Here is a 27,798-nt window from a genome sequence, read left to right as displayed (position 1 = left end):
CAGAAGCTTAACTGACTGAGTTACCCAGACGTCCCATAATTTTTTTATTAGAGATAATACCCGCAGACATTTAGTCTCAAATCTGTTGACAATGTAGTGGGTGCTGCTATTTAATTAACCTTTCCTATTCAATAGATATCTTATTGTCTCAAAGTATGCAATCCAGAGAGCTGAAAATTAGTTGGTTAGTAACAATCAAATCAGCCCATATTTGGTTAATATATATCCAAGCAGGACAAAATACACACATATTTTTAATGCCAAGTTTTTATGGGTGAGGTGTCCAAAGTGTAATCAATGTCAGTTATATATGTCTCAACTCTGGGTATACACCTTTCCACAGTGTTTGGGCAATAACTCAATGATATTTCTTCTCACCTAGTTATGGAATGTGTTCCTCTGAGAAGGTAGTGCTGTGAAGTTGTCAATGTATTTTTAAAATTTTCTTCCCATGGAAACTCTATGTAGTCTTTGGGAAGTACACAGATGTACCCCTGAAAAGTTGAGTATAAACTTAACTTTTTGAGAATAAAATTGATTTTAAATGCTAATTATTTAAGGGAGTTCTTATGAATTTTATGGGGCAAATAAATTATTTTTTCATCTTTACTTTGAGCAGATCTTGATTTTCATATATCTGTTCTGCTTTCCTTTAGCAGTAGTTATCTGCAAAACTATAGGGAGGTCGTACTAAATCACCTCCCCAGCACTAAGGCCATGTAAAGACATTTATGAATTAAAAAATAAGCTAGTGAACACCAAATTTGTAAGGCAAGTTTCTCTATCTCCAGCATGTCTGTTAATTGACTCTAATCTTTAGCTTTGGAAAGTAATCAAGAGAGATAATTTGAGTGCCCACTATCATGAGAGAATCATGAATGAGCTTCCATTTAACATGATCAGTAAACAGGCTGGAGAGAGCACTGGAGAGAACACTGGATTGGCAGTTTTGATCAGCAGGTTGGTCTTGTTTTTCTCCCAAATGAATTGACTTTGGTAAATTGGTTAGCTTTCCTGGGTTTCAGTATTCTCGTTGTGAAAATGGCAGCAAAATGGGATGCCTTCCTACTGCACAAAGCGTATCAGGACCAAATGAGAAGTGGTGTGTAAGGGAATTTATTTTGTTTTTTTGTAAAGCACACAGGGCTTCATAAAACTGAAGCAAGTTTTATAGTAAATCTAAATGTGTGGTACCTTAGACATTCTGTCATCTTCTCTTAAAAGCATTGGCAGCAAAGATGAGTCATTGAAAGAAATGTTTTAATAGTAACAATGATAATAATAACTAATAATAGTGCTTACAGTACACACAATAAATATTCATATTTCTGCCACTGAGAACAAATCAGAATATGGATCTCACTGCAAGTGACCTCTAAGCAATGCTTGCTGTCCATTCTTTCTCTCCTTTCTTCTTATTTCTTTCTTTTCCTCCAACTGTTTCTAGGTTCTTGTTCCTTAGGCTCCATCCAAGGTTACCGGCTTTGATATCGTGTCCTGCTTTGTAATTTTTATTAAACTGTCTTGCCTTCCAAATATCATATGCCACATTCTCAAAAGTCTGATTAAGTAACGAGTTTATTAACTCCATCAATGGCAAACCCTGGACAAATTCCTGTCATTGAGCTGAACTGATTGAAGTACAAATGGGAGACCTTGACTTTGATGTCATTGTATCCTAATGACATTCGACATGGTTAGAACCTTCAGAACTTTTCCTCAGAGGTGAGAAATGAAAAGTTCAGCCTTTTGGCTAGGAGACTGTTTTGTATAACTTAGATATTTGGGCTAAAAATGGACTGATTGCAGTATTTTCAAACATGGATATACATTATGAAGTTGCAGGTTTCTGACTTCTCTTGAAATATCAGAGCATGTAGTGATATTGGATCTTCCGTAGGAAAAACAGCAGTGACTGAGGAGCAGCCGGTTTCTTTAGGAGAATAAGCTGTGTTCAACACTGGGATCCCCACCCGTTCCGCTTGATTTATTTATGTCATCTTGTATGGCCCCTGTAGGACCTGAGTCTGTGACTCTCAATAAACCCACAGAAATAACCTAATTAAATCTTATCTCATAACCAGTTAGTCATGGGTGAAATCATGGACAGATGGTTGAAGGTGAACATATGTTGTTGATCTGTTTCTCTTATTTCATTAACCATTTTGCCAGCATTTTGAATAGTCTGATCATATGTCACAAACTATAACTGGCACAGCAGTTTAGAAGGGGAAAAATCTAGAGTTTTGTTGACTATATTATTTTCAAATTTGAAACGAAAGCTGCTTTGAGTTTTGATCCGCAGTTCAAAGTAGAATTTTACCAGCTCAATAAATGTGAGTTCTAGGCAAGTTCCAAGCTCCACACCCGCCACATTCCTATGATGTCAGAGCATGACAAAGAGCATCTCTGGTATGGGGTTTTTATAACATACAGTTATGGAAAGTAAAAGGTCTCCCATGAAATGTCACCATAAGTGATATATTAGAGGCAAGAAGGAGAGGACTTAGCAATTTGACATTGGTAGCACCTTGAAGCTTCTAGAGTTTTCTGAAGGTTTCACAAACTCCTTCCTTTGTTCCCCATGCCTAAGGGGAAGAAAGTTGATATGGATAAACCCAAGACACAGAAAAATGGAGCGATATTAGTAGCAAGGGGGCAATTTAACAGGTTTACAAATAATACTGTTTGGGAAAAAATTCTCCCTTCCTTTTTTCTTTTCAATTTCTAAAGTTCCCCTTTCCTCAAATCAGAGTCAGAACCTGGAGCCCTAGAATTAAGTTGTGGGCCTATAGAAAGAGACCAAAGCAACTTCCTGGTAGATCTCAGTGAACGCTGTTAATCAGAAGCACAGTTCTCTGTGTGATTCCTTACGGTCTGGAACAGGTCATGGGCTAGAAGTTTCTCATACAGAGGCTTGGGGTTGAAAATAATCTTATGTCTGAGCAAACAAGAGGACCTTGCAAGTGTGGCTACAGGCATGGTGGGTGACCACTAAAAGAATAGGGGATCTCGGCTTCAAAGACAGATAACATCTCTGCACCCCTAGCAGAAGGCCTTCCCATGCGTCTGGCTTTGAGCAAGGGTAAGTTAGCCTAATCGTCACCAACCAGCTGTCCAATTATCCACTGGGTTAAATGGACAGTGGTTTAGGAACCTAAGGAGAGACAGCGGAGCAAATGCCAAGAGAACACTTCATCTGACACATGGATAGCCACATTCTGCACAACTAGTAATTCAAACTCTCTCTCAGGATCCATGTAACTCGGTGTGCTACTGACTCAATAATATACTGTGTATGAAAATGTTCAAGATCATCAGAGAAGACGACAGCAATGGAGATTCCAAACCTCAGTTCAGCATTTTCTACTTGTTTTGAGTCAGAATGAATTTGGCATAATTAGAAAGAAAAGGATGGATACAAATAACTGCAATGGTAGTCGCAGAGAAAGAACAAATGTGTAGCACGAGGGAAGTTACTTTTTCTTCTTGACAAACTCACAGACAAAGTACATGGTAAGATGGCACTCGGTGTCATTCCATCTGCCTGAACTCAGCATTTCCACACAGTCCTCATGACCGTAGGGGTCACTGGGCTCCCCCTCTCTCCAGTTGCTGTAGTTCTGCAGTGGAGTGTTGTCTGTGAACACATACTGTCCCTCTTTCTCAAGGTCGTTCACCCCGATGAACACCCGGAAGAAGCCACTCTTGGCGACATAGTCGGCAATGAGGGTGTTGGCAGCTTCGTCCTTTGGCATGGCCAGCATTCCACCCCGGATCCGGCAGTGGGTCAGGGATTCCCTATAGTTCTTCTCCTCCTGCACGATGTAGTAGAATTTCTCCTCAGTTTCCCTAATCCCTGCGATGACTTGGCAGAGAGGAAAAGATGAGCAAGATTATGTATCTCAAAAAGGGAAAAAGCAAGTATATAATATTGCTGTGATTAAATTCATGTATTCGATGTTCAACAATTATTTTGCAAGCCCCTATTATGAGGTAGGCACTGGTTTAATATTTTTATCACCCTCGTAGTTATCAAATGGAGAACAAAGGCTTCCCATTTGCCCTCCTTGTCCTTCCTCCTTAACTTCCCACGCGACTGTGAAGAAGAGACTGTTTTGACAAAGACTTGTCATATGAACTGCACTGAGCTCCTCTCAGACTGTTCTCCTGTCCTACTTTACGCTCTGCCATACAGAGTCCAACAGCCTGTCCTTCTCTCTTCCACTTCAATGACTTTTATGCCTGGGAAGTCTTCTCACTGATTTACCTGGAAAACTCCTTGTCAATTAGATCTAAGTGGAAGTATTTCCTCCTGTACGAGCTTTTCTAACGTCCCCGCACAGACAGGGCTCTTGTGCACCTTCCCCACGTTTCCACTGCTCTTGGCTTTTTCTCTTGTGTATCCCTCAGTGCATTCCAGTCTAATGATTTGTCTGTATGTCTCGTGTACTAAACTATGAGTGTCTTGAGGACAATGTCTGTGTCTTTACCACTCTGTAGGCTCAGAGCCTGCAATAGTGCCCAGGATGGTAAAAGCTTATCAAGCGGATATCGGAATAATGCAGAAATGTGTCTGTTTGGGGCTGAATTTCTGGGCTATGAACGTGTACATAGATTGAAATTGTCCATAGTTCACTCCTGATACATGAAGTACTGAGCTACTATATAAGATTCAGGGCAGAATTGGGGACTCAGAATCATCCTGAGCTCATAATACGGTAAATATGTTTTAGGTTTCAGGGACATCTGCATATATTTCTTAGGGTCTATAAATTAAAATTTGCCAAGAAATCTGTGACCATGCCAATATAGATCAAAAACTGTTGCTCTGTGTTGAACCTCAAGGGTCTGGGGTTTTCATGAGAATCCATGTCAGAGACAACATCTCTAAGAGTAGTTTACAAGATGAAGAGGAACACAGATGGCATATGTGTGTTTCTAATAATGTACAACAAACATAGTTGGATTACAGTAAATAAAAGTGTAGCAAAGGAAACCAATTTCAACTGTAACTACCATAGATTCTTCATTCATACTGTCTCCGAAGAGAACACATAGGCCCTACTTTGAGGGTTTCACCGCTAACTACAATGGGGAAATGGACCAGGGATAACAAAAATGGCTAGCGTGGGAAGTTGCACCGTTCTGAGAAACACATAATGATCTGTTGGTTTGTACTGAGGGTAGAGGAATCAGTGACACCCACAGTCAAATCCCCGCTCCCCTGTTAATTAGCTCTGTATCTATGGGCAAGGTAATTTCTCTGAGCTTCAGTGTAAACATAATACCCACATGGCGATCACTATTTCAAATTCTCAAGAAAGTAGCTATTGTTTTTACTATTACTTCTCTTTTCTGAGATGCTAACTCTGTTGGAGTCTTCCTGTCCTTTTTTATTCTTAAGGCATGGCTTGCTAAACTCTGCCCTTTTCTCCATTCCCTTTTCTCCAAAAAGTATCTTTTTCTATCCATAGGCAAATGAATGTATTATGTATGAATATATGTAGGTAGTGTCCTGGAGTCTGAAGGGATAATTAGCATTTGAGAGACCTGCAAAGTGGTGACACTATCTCAGTAGGCCTTTGCCTGACCCAAGGTATTTGCCGCTAAAATACTGGAAATACTTTGGAATTGTATTCTTGAATACTGGAATTAGTGTTGAAAGAGGTTGAATTGTCAGCATAAAGCAAAAGAGGATATACTCACCATTCTTGACAAACTTCATAGATGTCTTGAGGCGAGCAACACTAATATCCAGTTGTCCAACAACTTTCCGGTATCTTCCACAATCACAGACAGTGCCTTTGAAATGACAAAAACTGTGAATTCATGTTGAAGTACACATAGTTCAGTTGGAAAGGACAATGACTCTCTTCTCAATATTTACTATCATCTTTTCCTAGTCTGGCTGTGTCTTTCTGTGAATGGCTATACTTTTAGTCTTTTATTTAAAACAAAGTTTCCAGGGGCGCCTGGGTGGCTCAGTCGGTTAAGCAGTTGACTTCGGCTTGGGTCATGATCTCGCGGTCCGTGAGTTCGAGCCCCACGTCGGGCTCTGTGCTGATCACTCAGAGCCCGGAGCCTGTTTCAGATTCTGTGTCTCCCTCTCTCTGACCCTCCCCTGTTCATGCTCTGTCTCTCCCTGTCTCAAAAATAAAAAAATAAAAATAAATAAATAAATAAAACAAAGTTTCCAATTAACATTGTCTTCAGGAATTTACAGAGTATCTTTTGAAGTATTTTAGATGAGCTAAAACACAGCCCTAAGCCAGATTTTTAAAGTGAAGAGTAAATTGTGGCAAACCACTGCACACACACTGTGGACCACTTGGCATTTTTGTTGAACACAGAATGTGCCCATCCAATCTCAAAATAGAATCTTTACAGCTTTCTTAAAACAAATTTCTAGCCAGTCTTCTCTTCTGTTACTGCATTGCTCACTGGCTCACACAACTCTCCCAAGACAGGAGAAAACTTTCATGATGAAATCCAATGGTAATTTTGATTATCCATTTCAAGTATAGCTTGAATGATCCTTGAATGTTTCAAAGACTAAATTTAAATCTTGTGAATAGATTCAACTTATAATTTCAAGAGCCAGTCCCCCCATTTGTGGATTAACTCTGATTTTAATTTCCACCATTCATTCCCGCTTTGCTCATTTACCTTTTCAACTACCTGCTGACGCCGAGGCAGAGAAAGAATTGTAAGGGAAGTGATGTGAAATTCAAATGATTCCCTTTTTCTATTTAATGGCTGCTTCATGTAATCAGTTCCTTTTGCCTTCTTTTTTGGCAATTGAGAAGCAAAAAAATTTTATTACCCAAAGAGGGGGGGAAATCTGTGGCTTTACTTATCTGTGTTCACAGTTAAATATAAGGAATTTAAAACAGTTCTTACAATTAGTCTTCACTGCACCTCTGTGAGCTCCCCTCGAAGCAATCTACCTACATTCCCTGCACAGAGCATTGGAAACAAAACTCTTTCAGGACTCAGGAAGACTCTTTCTGGCCACCGAAGGTGTGTCCTGTACCCATGGGGTCTCTCTAGATCAGGCCAGTTTGCTGCGGGCCTCCCCTCCGTTTGGTTGAGATGCCGGTGGAATGCAGGGAACGCCGCTTCGGTCCCACTGCCACGGCCAACGTGGATTTTCCTCTGGCTCTGGGAGAATGAGGGCTGCTTCCTGATGTGCTGGGTTTGCTTCTCCCACTAAGCATGACTGGGATGGAATGTGCCATCACTCCCTTCCCCAGGGCTTGGAAAGTCACCAGCAGATGGAGAGGAAAGTTCCCTTCTTTCCTTTCCCCCAGCCCGAGTAAAACCAGATTAAGCACCGAGAGGACTATTTTTTTCTTTCATGAAAATGTATTTATTTTTAAAGATGAATATATTTGGAATGATGCCAGACATTGAAGAGAAAAATGAGCAAGCCTTACCTGCTTTGCCTTTTCCTCCTGGGATCCCCGGCAAACCCTTTTCCCCTTTGTCACCTGAATAAAAACAATCACCATGAAAAGAACAATGAACTAAAATGGCAGATTGTTTCTGGCAGACAATATCTTATACACCTAAAATCATAGGAAACAGTTTTTGAATTCCACTTGTAGTGTCGCCAACTAATATTCTTTGGTTTTATGTAAATAATTTGATTTTGCGTTGGCTGCACAGGTACGACTAATCAAACAAGTCATCCTTTATTTAGATTGTAGAATTCCGATAGAATGGGTAGGGAACATTTAAATTTGTGTCACCTGCCCTACTAACGTGGCCTTCTGAGAAAGGCTAATACAATGCTCTGCATATTTTTAACTTTAAAAGCACCATTGTTTTGTATACCTGGATCAGTTGATTAGCACATTGTGGTGCCCCAATTCTCCCATATGGCTTCACCCTTGGCTTCTCAAAAACATATATTGTGCTTTTCCAATTTAATTCAAATATTTACTATTTATTACTTACACTGTGCAAGACAAAAGGCTTGGTACTTTGAGAAGGTATAAAGAGAGACAAGATTAAACTTCTGACTTGAAGGGGTTTATACATTTTGGAAAAGATGTGATGTATGCAAATATCTGTAATATAAAGCTGTGTCAAATATATTACGCCAAAATATCAACCTTGATAATTTTCTCTTCTGCTCTTCTTTGTATGTGTCCATTTTCTTATTCAGTCAGAGGCATCCACAAAATAACTCTCAGAGAATCAGGAGTATTAAAGCAGAGAGGAAAAAAATGTTGATTTTTTTTTCAACTTCAAAACAAGCCCTTGAAGCCTACATCAGACACAATAATTGAAAGCAAAAGCTTTTGATTTCCAAGAGGAAATGTTTGGCTGAAGTTCTTGAGAATCAAAAGAGAAGACCCTGATAGAAGTAAAATAGAGTTTATGCTTCAATGGTGAACTAGAAAAAGAAAGAAAAAAAAAAGGAATTTGGGAGGGATGAATATAGGGTGAAGGTCATCCAGGCCAGAAGGGTATGGGGCTTATCTCTGTAGGAGTTTGGTGAGTCCAGGGAATTAGTTATGTCCCCCAAAGGGGCAATATGAATGGAAATGGAGTCAGCATGAAGGTTCTACCTAACCCCATCCTTTACCAGCAAAAGGGAAAAAAATGGGAGCCACTCTAAAACCCGTAGGGTGGCCCATGTTGCCTGCTCATTAGCTATTCTTTTCATCACTGTCTGCTGAGTGCCTTTCATTAAGAGTCCTGTACATATTGAGGACGCCTCAGTGGCTCAGCCCGTTAAACGTCCCACTTTGGCTTGGGTCCTGATCTCACGGTTGGTGAGTTCGAGCCCCGTGTCAGGCTCTGTGCTGACAGCTCAGAGCCTGGAGCCTGCTTCAGATTCTGTGTCTCCCTTGCTCTCTGCCCTTTCCCCACTCTCACTCTGTCTCTTTATCTCTCTCAAAAACAAAGATTAAAAGGAGTCCTGTACATATTGACTGTTGATCTTTCAGGAAAGCCCGCTTGCCCAGGCCCCAGGAATTTGCTGAACATTTCCAAATTGACCCATGTGGACACTTCTTTTTACAGGGATGCCAGATGGTCATGGGCTCCCCAAAGAGAAAAAGCAGTCCTTGAAACCCAAAATGCAATTTAAGTGTGTAGGAGGAAGCCTCAGAACTTGCACTTGAATGAAATAAGGCAATGATGAAATCCATGACAACAGAATGTGATAAACGCTGTAAGAGAGACATTGAACATTGGACAGAGATAACATCCTCCGGTTGGGGGAGGTAGACGAGGCAGTACTTCAGCTGGAGGGATGAAGAAGACAGCATTGGAGCTTGGTTCTGAAGAACTTCAGCAGGTGAAGATGGGAGCAAGTTAGGGGACAATGTCCAACAGAGGTACACTGGAAAAAGCATGGGAAACATGCCATGCACCCTGATGAGGAAGACTGATCTGCTCACACCTAAGTTGTGTCCTGCAAATGCCTCCATTTCTCTTTTATGTAAATTGTTAAAGGTAAAAATAGAATTTGAGGACATATTAATGGAAGAAAGGAATATGCCTTTGCTAAGTGCCAATCATTTTGTAAGTACTGTTCCAGGTACTTTATAGATATTCATATTATTATAGATATTATCAACTTAAATCCATTAAGCTAGCTATTATCATTATCTTTATTCTACAGCTGAAAGAATGGAGGATCCTAGAGGCAAAATAACTTGTTCATGGACATCTAGCAATTCAGTGGCAGTGCTGGCATTGAAACCCAATCATTTCTGACTCCCTAGTTCATGGCGCTTCCCAAATGAGTGAACCAATGATTTAATGAAAGAAAGTGAAGTATTTAAAAAATGCTCTCAGTAGTTGAAAGTCATGCCAAGTCCTTGTCACCACGAGACACAATATGGACTTAAAAGTTCATATGAATATAGTTTAATATGCTATCTTTTTAAAACAGTGTGTTTTCTTTATATGTGGATCCCTTTCAATTCAACATGGGCTGAAAGTTGACTCTAGTCCTGCTATCATCCTAGTTCTGGGCTAAACCCAGTGGTGGACATTAAAGAAGCCTAAATGGAGTATTTGCTTTATAAAAGCAATGGGGTTTTAAGGAAAACAAAGCACACGTCGCAGACCAAGGAAATGGGACACGATCACTATTACCTACTCACAGAATGAAATAAAGGAAATGCCTGCTGGGTTTTCAGCCAAAATGGCCATGGATCCAGGCAGAGAAGATGTTCACTGAAGCAAGAGCCTTCAGCTGGATCCTAATAATGTGGAAAACGGATTTTTGAATTGAAAAATGGCATTTTTTGGAAGCATATACGTTTACAGATGTAAGCACTGTGACTACTTTCCAGTATTTTCCCATGAATGTCTTTCCTTTTTTGACAGATGGAAAGTCAAACCAGTGTGGTAGAGTGAACAACCAAGGCAGTCTGAAAAACCAGGGCTTCAATCCTGGCTCTGCCGCTCACTAGCTAAACGTGCCCAGGTTACTTAATTTCTTTAAGCCTTTGTTTCTTCATTTTTTAAGTGAAAATAATGGCACCTAAAATCAGAAGATTATTAAGGAGGATTCCTTGGATAATGTCATCTTATCATGGGATTAGCTCTGTGCTTAAGCCATAGAGGCTGCTCAACCAATGTGAGCTTCTGCCACATACTTAGCTGGTTCATGGAGGATGTGAGCTTACAATGCCTGTTTCCTGAAAATGAATTCAGGTTTAAGGCCATACACAAAAACTTATTTTGGCCCATGAGTGGGAACGTGTCAGTAATAACTGTCTTAAGCTTGAAGAATTAGAGGTTGCATTTAAAAAACAAACAAAAAAAATCATAATGCTTCCACTGTAAAAGGATTATTGACCTTAAGTAAAAACATTTATTTTGCTATGAGGTTGAATTTGCCTGTACTAAATCATTCTCTCTTATTCCTAAAATGAAATATCGACATCCAGAAAGCTACCTTGTCCATGCAAGTGACAACATTAAGGTCATCCCAGAAAGTTGAGATTAATCTGAGTCAGTGAAAAATTTAGAAGAGCCCCTGACAAAATGAGGACAATAAATTTCAAAGTACAGATTAAAAATGAAATTAATCCAGGTGAGCCAGAACACTAAACCTCAATTTTTTTTAAACTCCGAGACATGCTCATAAATTTTGATGGCATATCTCTGGAAGAGAAAGAAATTAGTGAACGGTGGAAATTGATGTTAAGGGACAGTAGTGCTTATAGAAACAAAGAGTCAAAAAGAGGGTCACATCACAGGAAATAAAATATTTTATCGTTCACATTTTCATTCTTAATGCAAAAAACATTTAGAAAGTTTCCACTGTATAATAGGCACTAGGATAAAAATGATTAAAAGGTAGGGTCCCCACATACAGCTGATCTTTAAGCGAATAGAGCCAGTAAATCTTTCATTCATTTGTTCTTCCAGAAGTTCACAGTCTAGAGGGGGCAAAAAAGACAAGCTAATAAGCCATGACAATGAATAAAGTAATAACGGTATGCAGGTATGGAATTGACTTGAAGAAGATAAGGTTAGTTAACCCTATAATTTCCAGACTGTTACTTATTCAACATTTGTGGAAATTCATCCACTGAGGCTCAGAAAATCATACTGAACTCGACTCTTCATCATCTCTGTTATCTACCACCCTCCCGAGACACATCGTCTTATTCTACGAAAGGTTTAAGACTTGATTCAAGATCACGAACTCCAATTCCCCTAGCTGGAGCCTCATCTGTGTTTGACACACTTAAATCTGGAAAATGAAGTCTTGAATTCTGGACGTGTTCATGAGCGTGACTCTCCCTCCGCCTCCACTTCTGCTCATCTCCAGGGAAATACTTAGGATCTCAACCTTACTGAACATGGCTATATCTCAGAAATCTTGAAGTCCAGCATCCCACTTTCTGGCTACATCTTTCCTCCTCTTAACTAGTTGCTACATGAAACTGATATAGCCAGGGGCAGATCCACGATTCATTTTATCTGAAACTTATACAATGTGGTATAAAAGTGGTATAAAAATGAATACTTATAAGAAATAAAAACAAATCATTAAACTTTAAAAGTAGGCAAACACCACAAAATTCACTAATAATCATAACACTTTAATTAATAAATTTGTGCCTCTATAATTCTTTTTTCATACCTATGGCCTGCATATGTTTGGCTGCTTTCATGAGTATCCAATTGACCTCGCACTATTTATTGATAACTGCGTCATTTCCCATTGCCAAGTAATGTCAACTTTGCATAAACCAAATTTAGGAGTCTGTTTCTGCATATTCCGTTCCCTTTCATTGGTGTATTTAACAATCTCTGCATAAATTAACACTATCTTGATGGATGTAGCTTTAAAATAAATGTTTAAATTCAGGCTCCCAGCTTTGTTTTTCTTTTTTAAGATTGTCTCTGGGTATTCTTGGCGCCTTTCATTTCCAAATAAATTTTGAATTGGCTTATTAAATTCCAAGAGAGCTGCTTCTGGGATGTTGATGGAGATAACATTGATCGATACATAAATTTGGGGATCAACTTAACAATATTGATCATCTTAACGATATTGAGTGTTTCAATCTCTGAATGTAGTTTTAGTTCCATTTTTTCAAACATTCATTAATTTCTCTCATTATCATTATGTATTGTTTGTTGAAGAAGACTAAGCACCTTCTGTTTTAGCTTTGTTCCTAGATATTTAAGAATTTTAATGCTGTAATAAGTGGCATCGTTTTAATTTCATTTTTAACTGTTTCTGGTATATAGAAACAAAATTGGTTTTTGTGTGGCTAAACTGTGTAAAAAACTTAATACAAATAGTTAATCTGTAGATTCTTTTTTTTTTTTAATTTTTAAAATTTTATTTTTGAGACAGAGAGAGAGAGCAGGGCAGGGGCAGAGAGAAAGGGAGACAGAATTCCGAAGCAGGCTCCAGGCTCTGAACTGTCAGCACAGAGCCTGACTCAGGGTTTGAACCCACGAACCATGAGGTTGAGACCTGAACCAAAGTCAGACACTTAACCAACTGAGCCACCCCAGGCACCCCAATCTGTAGATTCTTTTGTATTTTCTGATCATGGGGTCACATCATCTGCAAATAATGACCCTTTTGTTTCTTTGTTTCCAATGATTGTGATTCTTCTCTCTCATGCTTGCAGTTTTACTCTAGCTAGAACCACTGCTATTATGCTGGTTAAAATTGGTGATGAGGGCTCCAGATCTCAGGAGAGAAGTGTTCGAGGTTTCATTATTGAGTATGATTTTTAATGGGTTTTTGTTGCTGTTTTTGATGTTCTCTTTCATATTGAATATGTTACCCTCTATTTCTAGCTTGCTAATAGTTTTTGAAACGTGAATGGGTTTATGTTTAATTCAGTGTTTTTCAGAATTTCTGGAGTTCTAACTGAAAATGTTGATTTTTGAAATGAAAAAGAGTACCATTTTCCTGGGCCACCCTTCTTTGGCAGGCCTTGAATACCAACTCAGTTTGAGCAACTTTCTGCTTGAGCTTCTTAGTCTCATAGTGCTGCCTCGCTCATGAATTGATGAACAACTTGAAAGGAAAATTAGAATAGAATGCATAGCTCATCTTAGTGTGGTTCCCTTCTCCTCCAGATCAAGACCCTAAAGTCCTATTCAATTTGGTACCTCTCCCGTTTGTTTTGTCTTGTGGTTTTTTCTTTTTCTTTTCTTTTTTTCTTTTTTTAATTTTTTGGTGGTGGTTGTTTGCTTTTTTTTTTTTTTTCCTTTTTTTTTGACTCAGGTAGTCATTCTTTTTTTTCTTTTTGATTTTTTTTTAACATTTATTTATTTTGAGACAGAGAGAGACAGAGCATGAACGGGGGAGGGGCAGAGAGAGAGAGGGAGACACAGAATCGGAAGCAGGCTCCAGGCTCCGAGCCATCAGCCCAGAGCCCGACGCGGGGCTCGAACTCACGGACCGCAATTCGTGATCTGAGTCGAAGTCGGACGCTTAACCGACTGAGCCACCCAGGCGCCCCTCCTTTTGATTTTTTTAATGTTTACTTACTTTTGAGAGAGAAAGAGAGAGACAGAGTGCAAGCAGGGGAGGGACAGAGAGAGAGGGTGACACAGAATCCGAAGCAGGCTCCATGCTCTGAGCTGTTAGCACAGGGCCCTACATGGGGCTCAAACTCACAAACTGGGAGATCATGACCTAAGCCAAAGTCGGATGCTTAGCTGACTGAGCCACGTGGGCGCCCCGTAGGTAGTCATTCTTAAAGAATTAATGCAAGTGAATTTCTCATGACTTATAGCAGAAATCTGGCTTTTGTTTTATTATTAATAATGTAAGAAATTTCTTTCACCTTTACAACTTACTATTGATGATGTATGTAAATTAAGAATATTGTCAAATTTGAGAACACCTCTGTAAAGTCTTGTCCATATAGGAGCTGTTGGATTTAGAAAAATTTTCCACAGCCTGTCTCTTGCCCTGTACATTTCAAATGTTGTTTCTTTTCTGCAACTCACACATTTCTTGTGCTGGGGTCCCAAGACACATTCTTGTGATGATTGGATCTCTGCACTGTTTCATCATGACTTCAGATAGATCTGTGCAGTAAGTGGTAGGAATATTCTTGGAAGCAATTCCTACACTGATATTGTTAGCAATAACTTAATTGTACCTGGAAGTAACTGCACACTATGTAAGTATATCCCATGAAGTCCAAACTAAATGTTTCTTTCCCCCACTCAGATTCCTCTTGGCAAGCTCCCTGAATACTTGTGTCCACTCCCATAAGCAGCTGATACAAAGAGAAGTCTGATGGAAGGAAGCTGGAGCAGAGGGAGACAGTAGGGGCACCTGTGTGGCTCAGTCAGTTAAGTCTGACCTAGATTTCAGCTCAGGTCATGATCTCATGGTTTGTGAGTTCAAGCCCTGCATCAGGCTCTGTGCTGACAGTGTGGATCCTGGTTGGGACTCTCTCCCTCTTTCTCTCTCTCAAAGTAAATAAACAAACTTTATTATTTTTTTAAAAAAGGAAGGAGACAGTAGTGTTAACCTGCGCATTCTTGATAAGGACAATACCAGTTCAAGGATATAAAAGTCGGTTCTAGAAGGGTGAAAAATCTTGCTCTCTTTTATATATAAAGCACAAATATACACATAATACATAATAGATATATAGTCCATGGATGGTATTAAAAATTCATAGGGGAGGGCAATTAGAAAAAAAATACGCATAAAAAGGCTTGTAAGGGGGGAAATAGTTTTGTTTTGTTTGTTTGTTTGTTTGTTTGTTTGTTTTTATGTTGAGGGGTACTATTTTAACCAATTGAGGATAAATGCCTTACTTCGCAAACTTTCCCAAGCCATACGGACATGTGTACCCATTGCTAAGGCTCCTTGTCAGGGTCTTGGGAAGGACCCAAATAAGTGTGGGGCTCCAAAGCCAAAGCTTCATTCGTTTCATGGTAAAACCACCCCAAATACATAAAATGGGAAGAGTCATAATCTCTGAGGAGTCCACGTAGCTCTTCCCCAACTACGAGAATTTCAGTCACAGGCAAACATACACTATAAGCCACGGGATCAAAAAAAAGCACAGCACTTTCTTTTCAGTGGCACTACCCTCTGTCCCTGCCCTCAAATGCAGGCTGAGGGAAAATTCTCAAAGGAATGAGTTGGAAAAGGATGGGAGAGAGGAGATAACCAAGCTCCAGGATGAATGGAGAGGGACCGCAGCCTCTCTCCCACTGCGCCAGTTCACCGCTCAAGAACGCACCTCTGGTGACCGGGGGCACAATATTGACTATGCCGCTGCTGGGGACGCGGATGGCAGGAAGGCTGCCGGGTGCACATCCAGGCTGCGGAGTCCCGTCGCCTGTGGCACTGAGTTTCCCCGGATCTGTACCTTTGCACTAGAATCTCTTGCCTCCCCTTCAAATGTCTTTCCCTCCATTTCCATACACGTCACCGCTCCTCAAGACCTAGGTAGGTTCTTTATATCAGTCAGGCCTTCCTCTCCCACCTGGCTCCTATAGTAGTCTTTTAGTTATTCAGAATTATGATTCTTTCTGAGCAAGTCCTGTCCTCCCAAATAGTCTATGAACTTCTTGCAAGAAAATTGGGATTCTCATTCAGCTTGGTATCTTCAAACCAAGTGGAACAAAGCATGAACTGCTGACCATCAGGAACAGTTAGAACCTGCTGTCATTGTGGGGCTTTATAAGAAGACAGGAGGGAGGAGTGCTCAGATGATAAAGAGGAAGCCACCCCTATTGTATAAGAGGAAAGCAGTAATTTCGTGCAGGATGGGGACAGGATGCAAAACAAAAGAAAATACATACATACACTCAAAGCTTCTAACCTATTAATAAATTCCAGATGAAGAATCTTTATTATTTCATTCAGTTTAAGAAAGAAAATTCCAGGGGCGCCTGGGTGGCTCAGTCCGTTAAGCATCCAACTTCACCTCAGGTCGTGATCTCACCGTTCATGGGTTAAAGCCTTACGTTGGGCTCTGCGCTGACAGTTCAGAGCCTGGAGCCTGCTTCAGATTCTGTGTCTCCCTCTCCCTCTGCTCCTCCCCTGCTCATGCTCTGTCTCTCTGTCTCTGTCTCTGTCTCTCTCAAAAATAAATAAACATTAAAAAATTTTTTCAAAGAAAATTCCACTGCCCTTCACTGCATTGAGTTTTAGGAATAATTGTTTTCTGTTACTGAACATGCATCATGGTGGTGATACCCATTTTAACTGTATCAAGGATTACAACCAGCAGATCCCAGGAAATAGTTCAATGTAGAGACCACCAGTACTATTTTTTTAATTAATTAATTAATTAATTAATTTTGAGAGAGAGAGAGAGCATGCATACAAGCAGGGGAGGGACAGAGAGAGAATCCCAAGCAGGCTTCACGCTGTCAGCGCAGAATCTGACGCGGGGCTGGAACTCACGAACCATGAGCTCATGACCTGCGTCGAAATCAAGGAGTCAGCTGCTTAACGGACTGAGCCACCCGGGCGTCCCAAGGCTACCAGAACTTTATATGTGATTCTGTCCTTGAATTTCTGTTTAGTTTTGTTCAAGCCCCTTATTTATTTTTTAGACACATTGTTTATGTAAAGAAGGAACAGCCAAGATATGAAGAAAGAAAAAAACTCATATTTTAAAAGAAAGACAAGGGGTCATTTTCATGATACAGAACGTTTTGGAATATATCAAGGGTATGTTTGATTTGCCTCAAATTACCACTGGAGGAAAGAAAAATGCAGCTTACCCTTCTTGCCAATGGGCCCGGTCTTGCCAATGTTGCCCTGGTCTCCTGCATCACCCAGCTCCCCCTTAATTCCTGAAAAGCAAAGCATGTGTCATCTTTACATCCTAAGGTTTTAAATTCCCTTTGAAGATGTGGCTAGTACATGATATCCGCTTGAAGGAAATCCAAAAAGCATAGTCTTCTGTCTGTGGTATGGAACATATATCCTATGTTTTATTATCTATCTTAATAGCATTGTAGTGTATATACGAAAACTAAATGTGGGTAAGAATGAAAATCCTGGACCCAATGGTACTGAAATGTTTCCTGATACGATATTCCTAAAAGGTCTATAGCAGAGGATGTCTAATCTAGAGGTCAAATAAGAGGCTGAGTGGAAGAATTCTTGAGTTTTATTCTAATTCTGTTCCTTTCTAGATCCTTTTGGGCTTCACTTGGGAACTCTGTTTCCTCCCTATTTCAAAACAAGATTTGACTATCTTAGCCATTTTTAAGAAGGGGAGAGAATGTATAATCGTAAAACTTCATGATCAAGGGGACATCAGAGATTGCCCTACTGAGTTTTTACCCCCCAAAAATATGATCGGGATCATGATTTCCTCCAAAATTATCAGTTTTGTTTTTTTTCTATGATGACCTAAAAAACATTTACCAGTAATAAAGCTGTATAATTTTGCAACTGATTGTACATAATTATAGAATATTATACATATTTATAGAATAGGAAGAGTATAAATCAGCATTTCTCAAATTGAGGTTTCAAAAGCTTGTGAGTCTTTTCTTCTCTTTAACTTGCTAAAGATTTTGAAGTCAGTGATCTAGGGCCACCACCTTGTAACAGTTGACGGAGAATATGTCCAGTGCTTGGAAGACACACGCTTAGACACCACAATCCACAAGCTATGTATTGGTGAAGCTACTCTTGGCGTTATGAGTAAAAACACTCCCTAATGGCCTTTGTGTCATTCTCATCTTCCTTGGCCCTGTTCCTCCCACTCCATCATCTACTGACAGATCTTAGAAAGGTGAGTAAGCCAACGGATCAGTCAACTCTTTCTGTTCTTCTCATCCCCCTCCTTACACTCTAGGTCAGCCAAAAGGAGTTGCTTAGCAGTGGATTCTGAGAAAAGACACAGCTATGAACCCAGCTGTGTTTCTAAAACTCGTGGTTTCTTAGATATTTCTGGAGATTGCTCCTCCCTAGGTCTCCTGGAATATCCCACCCCTGCTCATCCTAAGGAGGCAGCCTGGGAAATGTGTGGTGATTTATTGACAGCCACTGTCATAGGAGCTCTCTGGTAGCAAGTACATTCATATTGAAGTACCTTTCATTCATCTTTGGAGCCAAGAGTGTTCCAAAAGCTGCCAATCTCCAGGACAAGGCCAGTAGAGAGAGGAAAGCAATTCTAATATTACAGTGTCACATTCACATCATTGCACTTACCTTTCGGGCCCATGCGTCCCACTTTGCCATGTTTCCCCTCCTCTCCTGGATCTCCCTTTTCGCCATCATCTCCTTTGGAAATGGAAAATGAATGAGTGGAGCAGCTCGAATAATAACATAGCACATCCTCCCCAGGATATGGTGGTGAACATGGCTGGAATCCATTCCTCAGCCAAGGGCTTGCCTTATAACTCTGATGTGACTATGTTCATGGGCCCACATAGACTGGACAGTCAGGGAAGGAGAGGACACTTCTGGTATCTTTACTCTTTCACTTTTCCCACGCTGTTGGGGGAGGTCATTAAAGGGATGTGACCACCCATTGACCTCTGAACCAGACCCAGGAAATCAGTTAAAAGCTACTCACCCCTTTCCCTATCTTGCAATGTATGACCACCATTCCCACAGTGGGAGCCATTTCAAGGATGCAGCTTTGACAGAGTGAGGTGTTGTTGCGACCATCTGGCAGGTATATGTGACTGAACCCTGAAAAGGCATCTATATAAACTTTTGAGATTCTGGCAGGCAGGTGTGGAAACTTTCTTGTCTTACCACCACCGAAGCCAAGCTTCATATGTAACTTCCCTTGCTTATTCACATCACCACCTACCGATCTGGAGTGGTCTGCCTCTTTCCTTCGTCTCCCCTTGCTCTCAGTATAGGTAGGATAGGAGGACAGTTTCAAATTTTTCCCAAGAAATTCTCAAGTTTGCAAACCTAGCTAACTTTATGTTTGAAGAAATGTCTTTGCTGGTGAATTCCTGAGAAGTTTGCAAATCTTTTTTTTAATGTTAATTTATTTTTGAGAGAGAGAATGTGCATGAGTGGGGTAGGGGCAGAGAGAGAGAGAGAGGCAGAGAGGGAATCCCAAGCAGGCTCCACACTGTCCGTGTAGAGTCAGATGTGGAACTCGATCTTACAAACCATGATATCATAACTTGAGTCCAAATCAAGAGTTGGATGCTTAACCAACTGAGCCACCCACGCTCCCCTCTTTTTTTTTTTAACTGAATATAGTTGACAATTTTATGTAAGTTTCAGGTATACAAGTCTGATCTGACAAGTCTGTAGGTCATGTTACGCTTGCCACAAGTGTAGCTACCATCTATCACCATACAAACTATTACAATACCATTGACTATATTCCTTATGCTGTACCTTTCATCTCTGTGATTTATTCATTTCATGACTGGAAGCCTGTACCTCCTATTCCCCTTCACCCATTTTTCCCATCTCCCCACCTCCCTTCCTTCTGGGAACTACCAGTTAGTTCTCCATATTTACATCTGTTTCTGCTTTTTGTTTGCTCATTTATTTTGCTTTTTAGGTTCTACATATAAGTAAAATCATATGGTATTTGTCTTTTTCTGTCTGACTTATTTTACTTAACATAATTCTCTCTAGGTCTATCCATGTTGTTGCAAATGGCAGGATCTCACTCTTACTTATGGCTGAGTAATATTCCAGTGTGTGTGTGTGTGTGTGTGTGTGTGTGTGTGTGTGTATCACATCTGGCATGACAAGTCTTTATTTTTATAGTGAATTTGGCCAGTTCTGGAAGCATGTACATGTTCAAACGTGTATATTGATGTGTAATGCATATATAAATAATATTCTATACTTATATATAATTATATAAATATATACAAATTATAAAATATATAAATTATAACTTATACTTTGTAAACTCTTGCTCTCGGACTGCATGTGTGAGAGACCCCAAGTAGTAGGCATAGACCAGGAAGCTAAGAATAGAAGACAGGTAGGAAACAGGAACAGCTGCAAAGCAGTTCTGTGTGGGCAGCAACTATTTTTTTTTAACGTTTATTATTTATTGAGAGACAGAGCATGAGCATGGGAGGGGCAGAGAGAAGAGGAGACACAGAATACAAAGCAGGCTCCAGGCTCTTAGCTGTTCACACAGAGCCCGATGTGGGGCTCGAACTCACAAACCACAAGATCATGACCTGAGCTGAAGTCGGACCCTTAACCAACTGAGCCACCCAGGTGGGCAGCAACTATCTTAGTCATAGGTGGATCTAGCTCTCACACCCCATCTAGTCAAGGACAGAATGAGTGTTTTAATGAAAAGTGTCCTGGACCATAAATCAGGAGCCCTGGGTTCTAAGGTCATGTTAGTCTCTGATGGGTTGAGCAACCCTTCAAAAGTCAGTGATAGAGTTTATTGGCTTTAGAATAAGGCAGATCTGGACTTTATCACTTGACCACTCATTATCTGGGGAAAGTTAGGTATGTGATCTCCCTTTCTGAGTCTCGATTTCCCCTCATACAAATTGAGCTAATAATGCCTACAAAACAAGGGCCCTTATAAGAACTTTAATAAGATCAAATACATAAAAGACCTGGAACATAATCTGTTCTTAGCAATGGTGGATATTGTTATTCTTTATATCTCAGTGTCCTCATCCTTAATGTGGACTTAATACCTGCCTTCCCTACCTCTCTCAGTTGTTTTAGCATCAACAAGGTAAGTATGCAATTGTGCTTTGAAAATAAAGAGCACAACACACACGATATTATGACCAGCTACCTGAATTATCACCACAGCAATCTCAGGATATGAAGGAGTCCTGTCCATCACTAATGGAAAGAAGTAGATAAAAAAAAACTTCTAAAGACAAAAGTGAAGCTCCTCAGATTAGACAATTTGGGAGAGAGAAAGTTGAGATGTCATTTACTTGTCCAGAAAAAGCATGCTCAGCCATTCTCTATGTTTTCCTGACAGCAGAATGTAAATATTTTAAATGAAAGCTTAAGTCAAGTATGGAACCATTGGATTTCCAGGTCAAAAAGCCAAGTATGGAACGGTTGGGTTTCCAGGTCATGAGATGGGTCAAGCATTAAAACACTTCCCACGTGAAGCTCTAAAATCTCCTTCCGGGGAAGCTTTCAAAAAAGAACACACAGATGATTTGTATGATCAGACCAGAGGGGTGAAGTGGATGGACAAAGTGGCATTTCTTTAGATAAAGTTAGTAGCCAATGTTTATTGAGTTATTATAATGTATGCCAGAACTGTTGATCATCATACCAATTCTAGGAGGTGAAAACTATTATTGTGCCATTTTTTGAATGGAGAAGTAGACTCAGTGAGGTTAAGTTCCTTGCCTAGTGTCATAGAGCTTGTGGATGGCAGAGCTAGGATTCAACATGTGTATTTCTGTGCCCCCAGATCCCTACCAGATCCCTCCATTTATCCCTTCCAATCCAGGATTCTGTGACCCTTAGCAAATTGTGGATTTTAAATAATTTGATATTGTGTCAAATTTTTCAGGGAGGAAAAGGAGAGATGCAGAAAGAATGGCTGTTTTTGTTCCTTTTTAAAAAAAGAAACAGTGGGGAAGAAAAGAAAAAAAAAAAACAGCCAAGCATCTCAATGACTTAATCCACAGGGAATGTATCCTTGAGGTAGTTCAGTATAATTGAGACCTGGCTTTGCCACTCACTAGCTGACGGAGCTTGGGACGTCCTTGACCTTTGTTGAGCCTTGATTCACTGATTTGGAGAATGGACAAAATACTATCTTCTGCAGAGCTTCAGAGGGTTTTAGTCAAGGTAAAATTAGAAAAGTATTTTCCTTCAGGAAGCCCTTTCTAACACTTTCAGGCTGGGCTAAATCCTCCCTTTAATTACCTTCATTGTTGAAAATATCACTTTATCCTGAGTCCATTTTTCTGTGTTATTCCTTACACTCATCTGTGACCTGTGGGATGGCTGGGGTTATGGGTGATTTATTGTAGCATCTTCATAAATTAACACATTGTTTGTGTCTGGTGCCTAATAAATACAGTTGAGCTGGATATATTTTGTGAGCCATAAAACATTTTACAAGTGTAATGATAGTGTTTATTGAATACTATGGGCCAAAGGGTACCTAGCACTTGATATACATCTTATCATTTGGCCTCTACAACAACTTTGAGATGGATATTATTCTTAGCTCCATTCTACAGATGAAGAAATGGGTCAAAGAAAGGTTAAGTAACTTCCTAGGGTCACAGAGCTTGTAAGTAATAAAGCCAGGATTCAAACCAGGGCAGTTGCCTTCAAAGCCCATGTTCTGAACAAACTGTCTGATTGGGAACAAATTCTTGTTAACATTTCTGGGTTTTGGATTGCTATTCTGTACAATGGGACCAAAGATACGTGTCCTGCTCACCAAAAAGTGAGATCAAAGGCAGGGATGTATGTGAAACACTTTGTGAATCATGAAACCACAAAAATTATTGGTGCCATTATTACTTCTCCTTCTTTTCCACCTTCCTCTGAGCTTTCCCATTCGTTTTCAAGCAAGTATCTAACTGAAAGCAGCCAGATGAGGGACTTAGTCATCTACTGCTCCCTGGTGGCTCCTGATGGAGACCTGGGAGGGTGAAAATAGGATTATTATTCTTCTGACCTGTGTGCCTGCATCCCAGCCCGGTGCTGAGCAGGCTGCTGGCAGAGATGAAGTAAACAACTCGTGCCCTTGCCTTCAGCTTGAACCCTGGGTTCATTTGATCTTTAAGACTTGCTTTAATGAGAACAGAAGAGAGGTATAAAAGCAAGCTTTGGAAAGGATCCCCCACATGGCTCACAGTTGTCTGCTTTCATCCTCTTGGCAATATTTCATTGGATTAGTAGTGCAATTTAGACTTTCTTTTTTCCTTTTAAAAATAGCTACTTACATTTTAAAATTAAATGAAAAGCTATCAATTGAAATGAACTAATTTCAATTTTACAAAAATGATTTGTTTTGGCCCCCCCAGGCCGCCAGCTTGCTGTGATAATCTCTCCACCAGAATTCCAGCAGAGCGCACAGCTGACTAATTTTTCTTAGGGAAAGGGAAAGTTTTTTTTCCCCCAACAAGCAAAAAGTCTTTAAAAATTAAAGTCTAGTTTGAGTTGAAATTGCTGAACCTAGGTCAGTACCCCCTGCTCAAAGGAAGCAATTATTAAAAATTAGCGAATTGGTTTTGGAAATGCTAAAGAAAGATCACTAGAAGCTGAACTTTTCCCACTGCCAAAATAGTCTTATAGAGTAGGAGGAGGTTGTTAGCAATCCTCCTCCTGCTCAGCCTTTGAATTGAGTGCAGGAGGTGGTATGGGGTGCTTTATTAACGGGGCCAGCACTCTTCTCTAAAATATATCCTTCTCGTCTCTACCTACACCTTCTTGCCAATTACATTCTCATTCTTGGAAAGCTCTGTTGTCATATCGATTATTCCCTGGACCTCTCATATACACCACATATCTTAGTACAGTCATAAAATGGACTATCTCCCAGTACTTTTACCTCCTGGATCACCACCTCATCCTTTTACCGAACTATTCAGCCATCCTTGGGACCTACTACTTTTGCTTTCTCCCCAGTCCCTCTGTTTATCAGTCCCTCTGTGCCTTTACTTATCTCCCCATTAATCCTGAATTCTTTCAACTCAGTCACTCCTACACAGCTCTCCCTAAGGCAAAGGGACTGCCCTCCTTTGGTGAAGAGAGCTCTGGGACAAATTATATCATTTTTCTGAATCCCAGTGCCATCCATTAAATGGAGAAAATAATTGTTACTTCATAGGATTGTTGTAGACTAATGGAGACAATGCATAAAAAGTGTGCAGCACAGTGCCTAGTGCTTGGCAAACTCATCTGTTCTTCTTTTAACAAGAATAGAAGGGAGGTGTAAGAATGATTATCATCATCATCATCATCACCACCAGAAATGACATTTCTTTTAAACTTTCCTTTGTATTCACTACCTCAATCCTTATCCTACAATCGTCACTTACTTTTTTACTTAACTATGTGTGCTAAGTAAATTTTCACACAATTAAAGATAAATGGAAATATATATATACCCATTACTGAAGTTTAACAATTAACATGTTGTCATTGCTTCATCTATGTATTTTTATTGATTTTTTTTAAAAAAGTATATTACGGACATCACGACATATCTTCCTTAAATACTTCAGCAGGTCTCTAAAAGGTAGGAACATTCTCCTGTGTACACATAATATCATTATGTCAATCTTAAATTTTAATTGACTACCGGGATTTGCTAAAGCCATCTTTATAGAGTTCTGTGACCTCGTTTATCTTGAGCCTGTACTACTGTGCTGCATATAAACTAATAAAAAGAGGTGAGCCCTTAGAAAGAAAGACAGACATTCAGAGGAATAAACCTAGGTTCACTGAAAACAAATCATGACAAAAATTCCATTTTTAATTCTGAAAGGACTCCTAATAAATCAAGAAACTGTCATGACCAGAGTGGCTGGGAGAAGACACATTTCCATTGGTCATTCATAGAAGACTGCAGTCCCTGTGAGGCTGGGAGGATATATTGATAAAATCCATGGGCTTCATTCTTACAGATCTTGAATTCAATTTCTAATTATATCCCTTTGTGTGTGTGGTATTTAACCTCTCAAAGTTTCTGTTTTGTCTGTAAATGGAAATAAATAGAGTAACTACCTGTTTAGTCTCCTGAATTGAGGGCTGTTTCCTTATGCTGAAACACATGATATTTTTCTTTCATTTCAATAGCTTTGTGATGGAAATTGCAGGTAGAGGAAGAAATCAGTACAAAGGTTTCTTATTTTCTTTTTCCCCTATCCAGTGTATTGCCAGGTTATGTCTAGTGTTACCTGCCCATTCCTTGAAGGTGGGATTTTTCAGCTCTCCAAATGGTCTCATATCCTAGGACTGGCAACAAACACTCGGATAACAGGAACCAACAGGAGAAGGTGATCTGTAATTTAAAATCAGGCTTCTGCAAGCATGGCTCACTGACCCTCAAAGATAGTGGTCATAAACTGTGGAGAGATTACAGACCCTTGGTGACATTTCATCACAGCTCTCTTTCCCCATTTCAGACATGGAGGGGGTTTTCTTCATATTTCTTTTAATGAAAGCAGAAAAAATGAGCAAGCATAGTTTTTAAAGGAAGAATGATGTGTAGACATTACTTTGCATCTTCACTGCCATGAGGCAACTTATCTGTGGGTCAAGGGAGACCCAGACCTTGGCCATCTTGGCTTAAGAAGAACAGCAAAATAATAATAATAATAATAAATAATAAATAATAATAAAAATAAAAATAATAATTTTCTCATTAATGGAAAAACATCTTTCCATGACAGTAGGGCAAGGGTCCTCTAAGAGATTTTTCTGAGCTCCTCCCTAACATTATCTCACCCAGTTATAAAGAATGTGCATGAAATAAGACCATCCTTGTAAAACAATTAACATCTTTCCCAATACATTTAAAGCATTTGCGAAATGTTTATTTTGGTCCTACAGTCGGGATATGATTACAAAAGAACTAAGTTCATTTTAGTCCATAGGAAGCTGCCTGCCTCTAAGGAGAAAAGCTGTCCAAGGGACAATCTTCCGTGGAAGAAAGCAGCTCTTAACCAAGATACAATTTGGCAAGGGTCTCAGCCTTCAGAACCACAGGTCTTTGGAAGCTTGGTGCAATGGGAAGAATAGGAGTTTTATAGCCTGTTTTGGGCTGAATTGTTTCCTCATCTCCAAAATTCATATTGGAGCCCTTCATGTTGAAGCCCTACTCCCAGTACTTCAGAAGGCAAATGTATTTAGACATAAGGCCTTTAACGAGATGAGTAAGTTAAATTCTGGCTGTTTGGGCAGTCCTAATCCAATCTGGCAGTGTCCTTATGAGAAGAGGAAATTTGGACATACAAAAGGATACAAGGACAAATGTAAAAAAAAAAAAAAAAAATCCCTGCAAAGGCCGTGTGAGGACACAGTGAGAAGGCGGCCATCTGCAAGCCAAGGAGAGAGGTCTTAGCTAAGAGAGACCAAATTTGTCAACAACTTGACCTTGGCCTTTCAGCCTCCAGAACTGCAAGACAATGACTTCCTGATGTTTAAGCCACTCAGTTTGTGGTATTTTGTTATGGTAGCCCTAGCAGACTAATTCATAGTCACAGAGACCTGGGCTCAACTCCTACATCTCCACTTAACAGCGCTTTCATATTATACTAATATAAGTATAGTGCGTACTCTATCTGCTTCAGTTTCCTAAACTAGAAAGTTGAGATAGTTACATTTTTCTTACGGAGTTGCTTGAAGATTAAACGATATTATGGATGGCAAATTTCACAGAGGATACCTGTGCATTGAGTGTGCCCTTAATGATCCACTAAATGTTGAGTGTATAGTGGGGATCTCTTGCTTTTACCTTCCTGGTATCTTCTTCTGTGCTTCTAGTACCAGTCCCACAAATTTCCATAGGAAACCACGCTTGCTTATTCTACGTCCATGTGTTTTAAACCTAACCCACAGTGATTGGTTCAGCAATGGACATGTGACTCACCAAGAGCCAGTGAGTCTCAATTCGTAGATAAGTCTCCTCAACAACTCAAGTAGTTATCACTTTCAAAAATGGAGACTTGCTCTTACTGCAAGGGTTGCAGAGAGGATAAACTACTATTGAAATATCTGAATCTATTTGACCACCACGAAGGGAGAAGCTTCTTTAAAGTGAAGTCATTATTGAGGAAAGCAGAAGCAAGGTATGAAGACTGAGTCCTGAGCACCTCACTCCGGACTGGATCTAGTGCAGCTTGAATCCCTCCCTGTTACATGAGTCTATGAATTCCCCTTCTCTCCTCTGTTTGCTTGTTTGACTAACCAGTTTAAGTTTACTTCCTTACTAATGTAAGGAAACTTATATTATGTGTCTACTAGACACAGATCAGGAAAAAAGGGCCTTCCTATGAGGAAATCAAAACCTCAGGAGAAGATAGGCATGTAAGCATATAATTAGTGTGATAAATGCTAGAAGAGGAGCTGTTATGGGAGCACAATGGAGGAAACACCTGCCTTTACCTGCTTACCCCTGAAACTCTCCCCTATTCTTTCTCCGGAAGAAATGGGATCCCTTGCACTGGGCTCCACCAGAATAAATTTATAACTTAAGTGAAAAAGAAAATAAGATAAAATACAAATTTGTCATTATATGAGGGCAGGCTGTTACTACACTGTTCTCATCAATAAAAGTTCATGTGGATTTTTATTTTCCATCCAAACCATGCATCCTATGGGTTCCGCTCACGTGTCACATCCTTTCCCCAGGAGTCTTCCTGGTACAGACTTTCTTGCTGCCATCT

General features: G+C 39.9%; 1 protein-coding gene across 2 annotated transcripts in view; it reads right to left on the bottom strand.

Moving 5' to 3' along the window:
* Positions 1–1,239: 1,239 nt before the first annotated feature.
* The window catches only part of COLEC10 (collectin subfamily member 10), a 39,016-nt gene continuing 12,457 nt past the window's right edge, over positions 1,240–27,798 (bottom strand). Inside the window, exons 2-6 of one of the 2 annotated variants that reach the window (XM_060611202.3) lie at positions 18,662–18,733; positions 17,218–17,289; positions 7,440–7,493; positions 5,710–5,805; positions 1,240–3,868 (exon numbers count right to left, since the gene is read on the bottom strand). In XM_060611202.3, coding sequence (XP_060467185.1) covers positions 3,477–3,868; positions 5,710–5,805; positions 7,440–7,493; positions 17,218–17,289; positions 18,662–18,733 — 686 coding nt within the window. In that variant the 3' untranslated portion in view covers positions 1,240–3,476. The remainder of the gene's footprint in view (positions 3,869–5,709; positions 5,806–7,439; positions 7,494–17,217; positions 17,290–18,661; positions 18,734–27,798) is intronic. The other variant, XM_060611203.3, reaches the window with a different exon arrangement.

The sequence above is a fragment of the Panthera onca genome, chromosome F2 (genome assembly GCF_046562875.1).
Source record: "Panthera onca isolate mPanOnc1 chromosome F2, mPanOnc1 haplotype 2, whole genome shotgun sequence".
Classification (NCBI taxonomy): Eukaryota; Metazoa; Chordata; class Mammalia; order Carnivora; family Felidae; genus Panthera; species Panthera onca.
The sequence above is the reverse complement of the archived record's forward strand: the minus strand, read 5'-3'. Positions and strand labels throughout refer to the sequence as shown.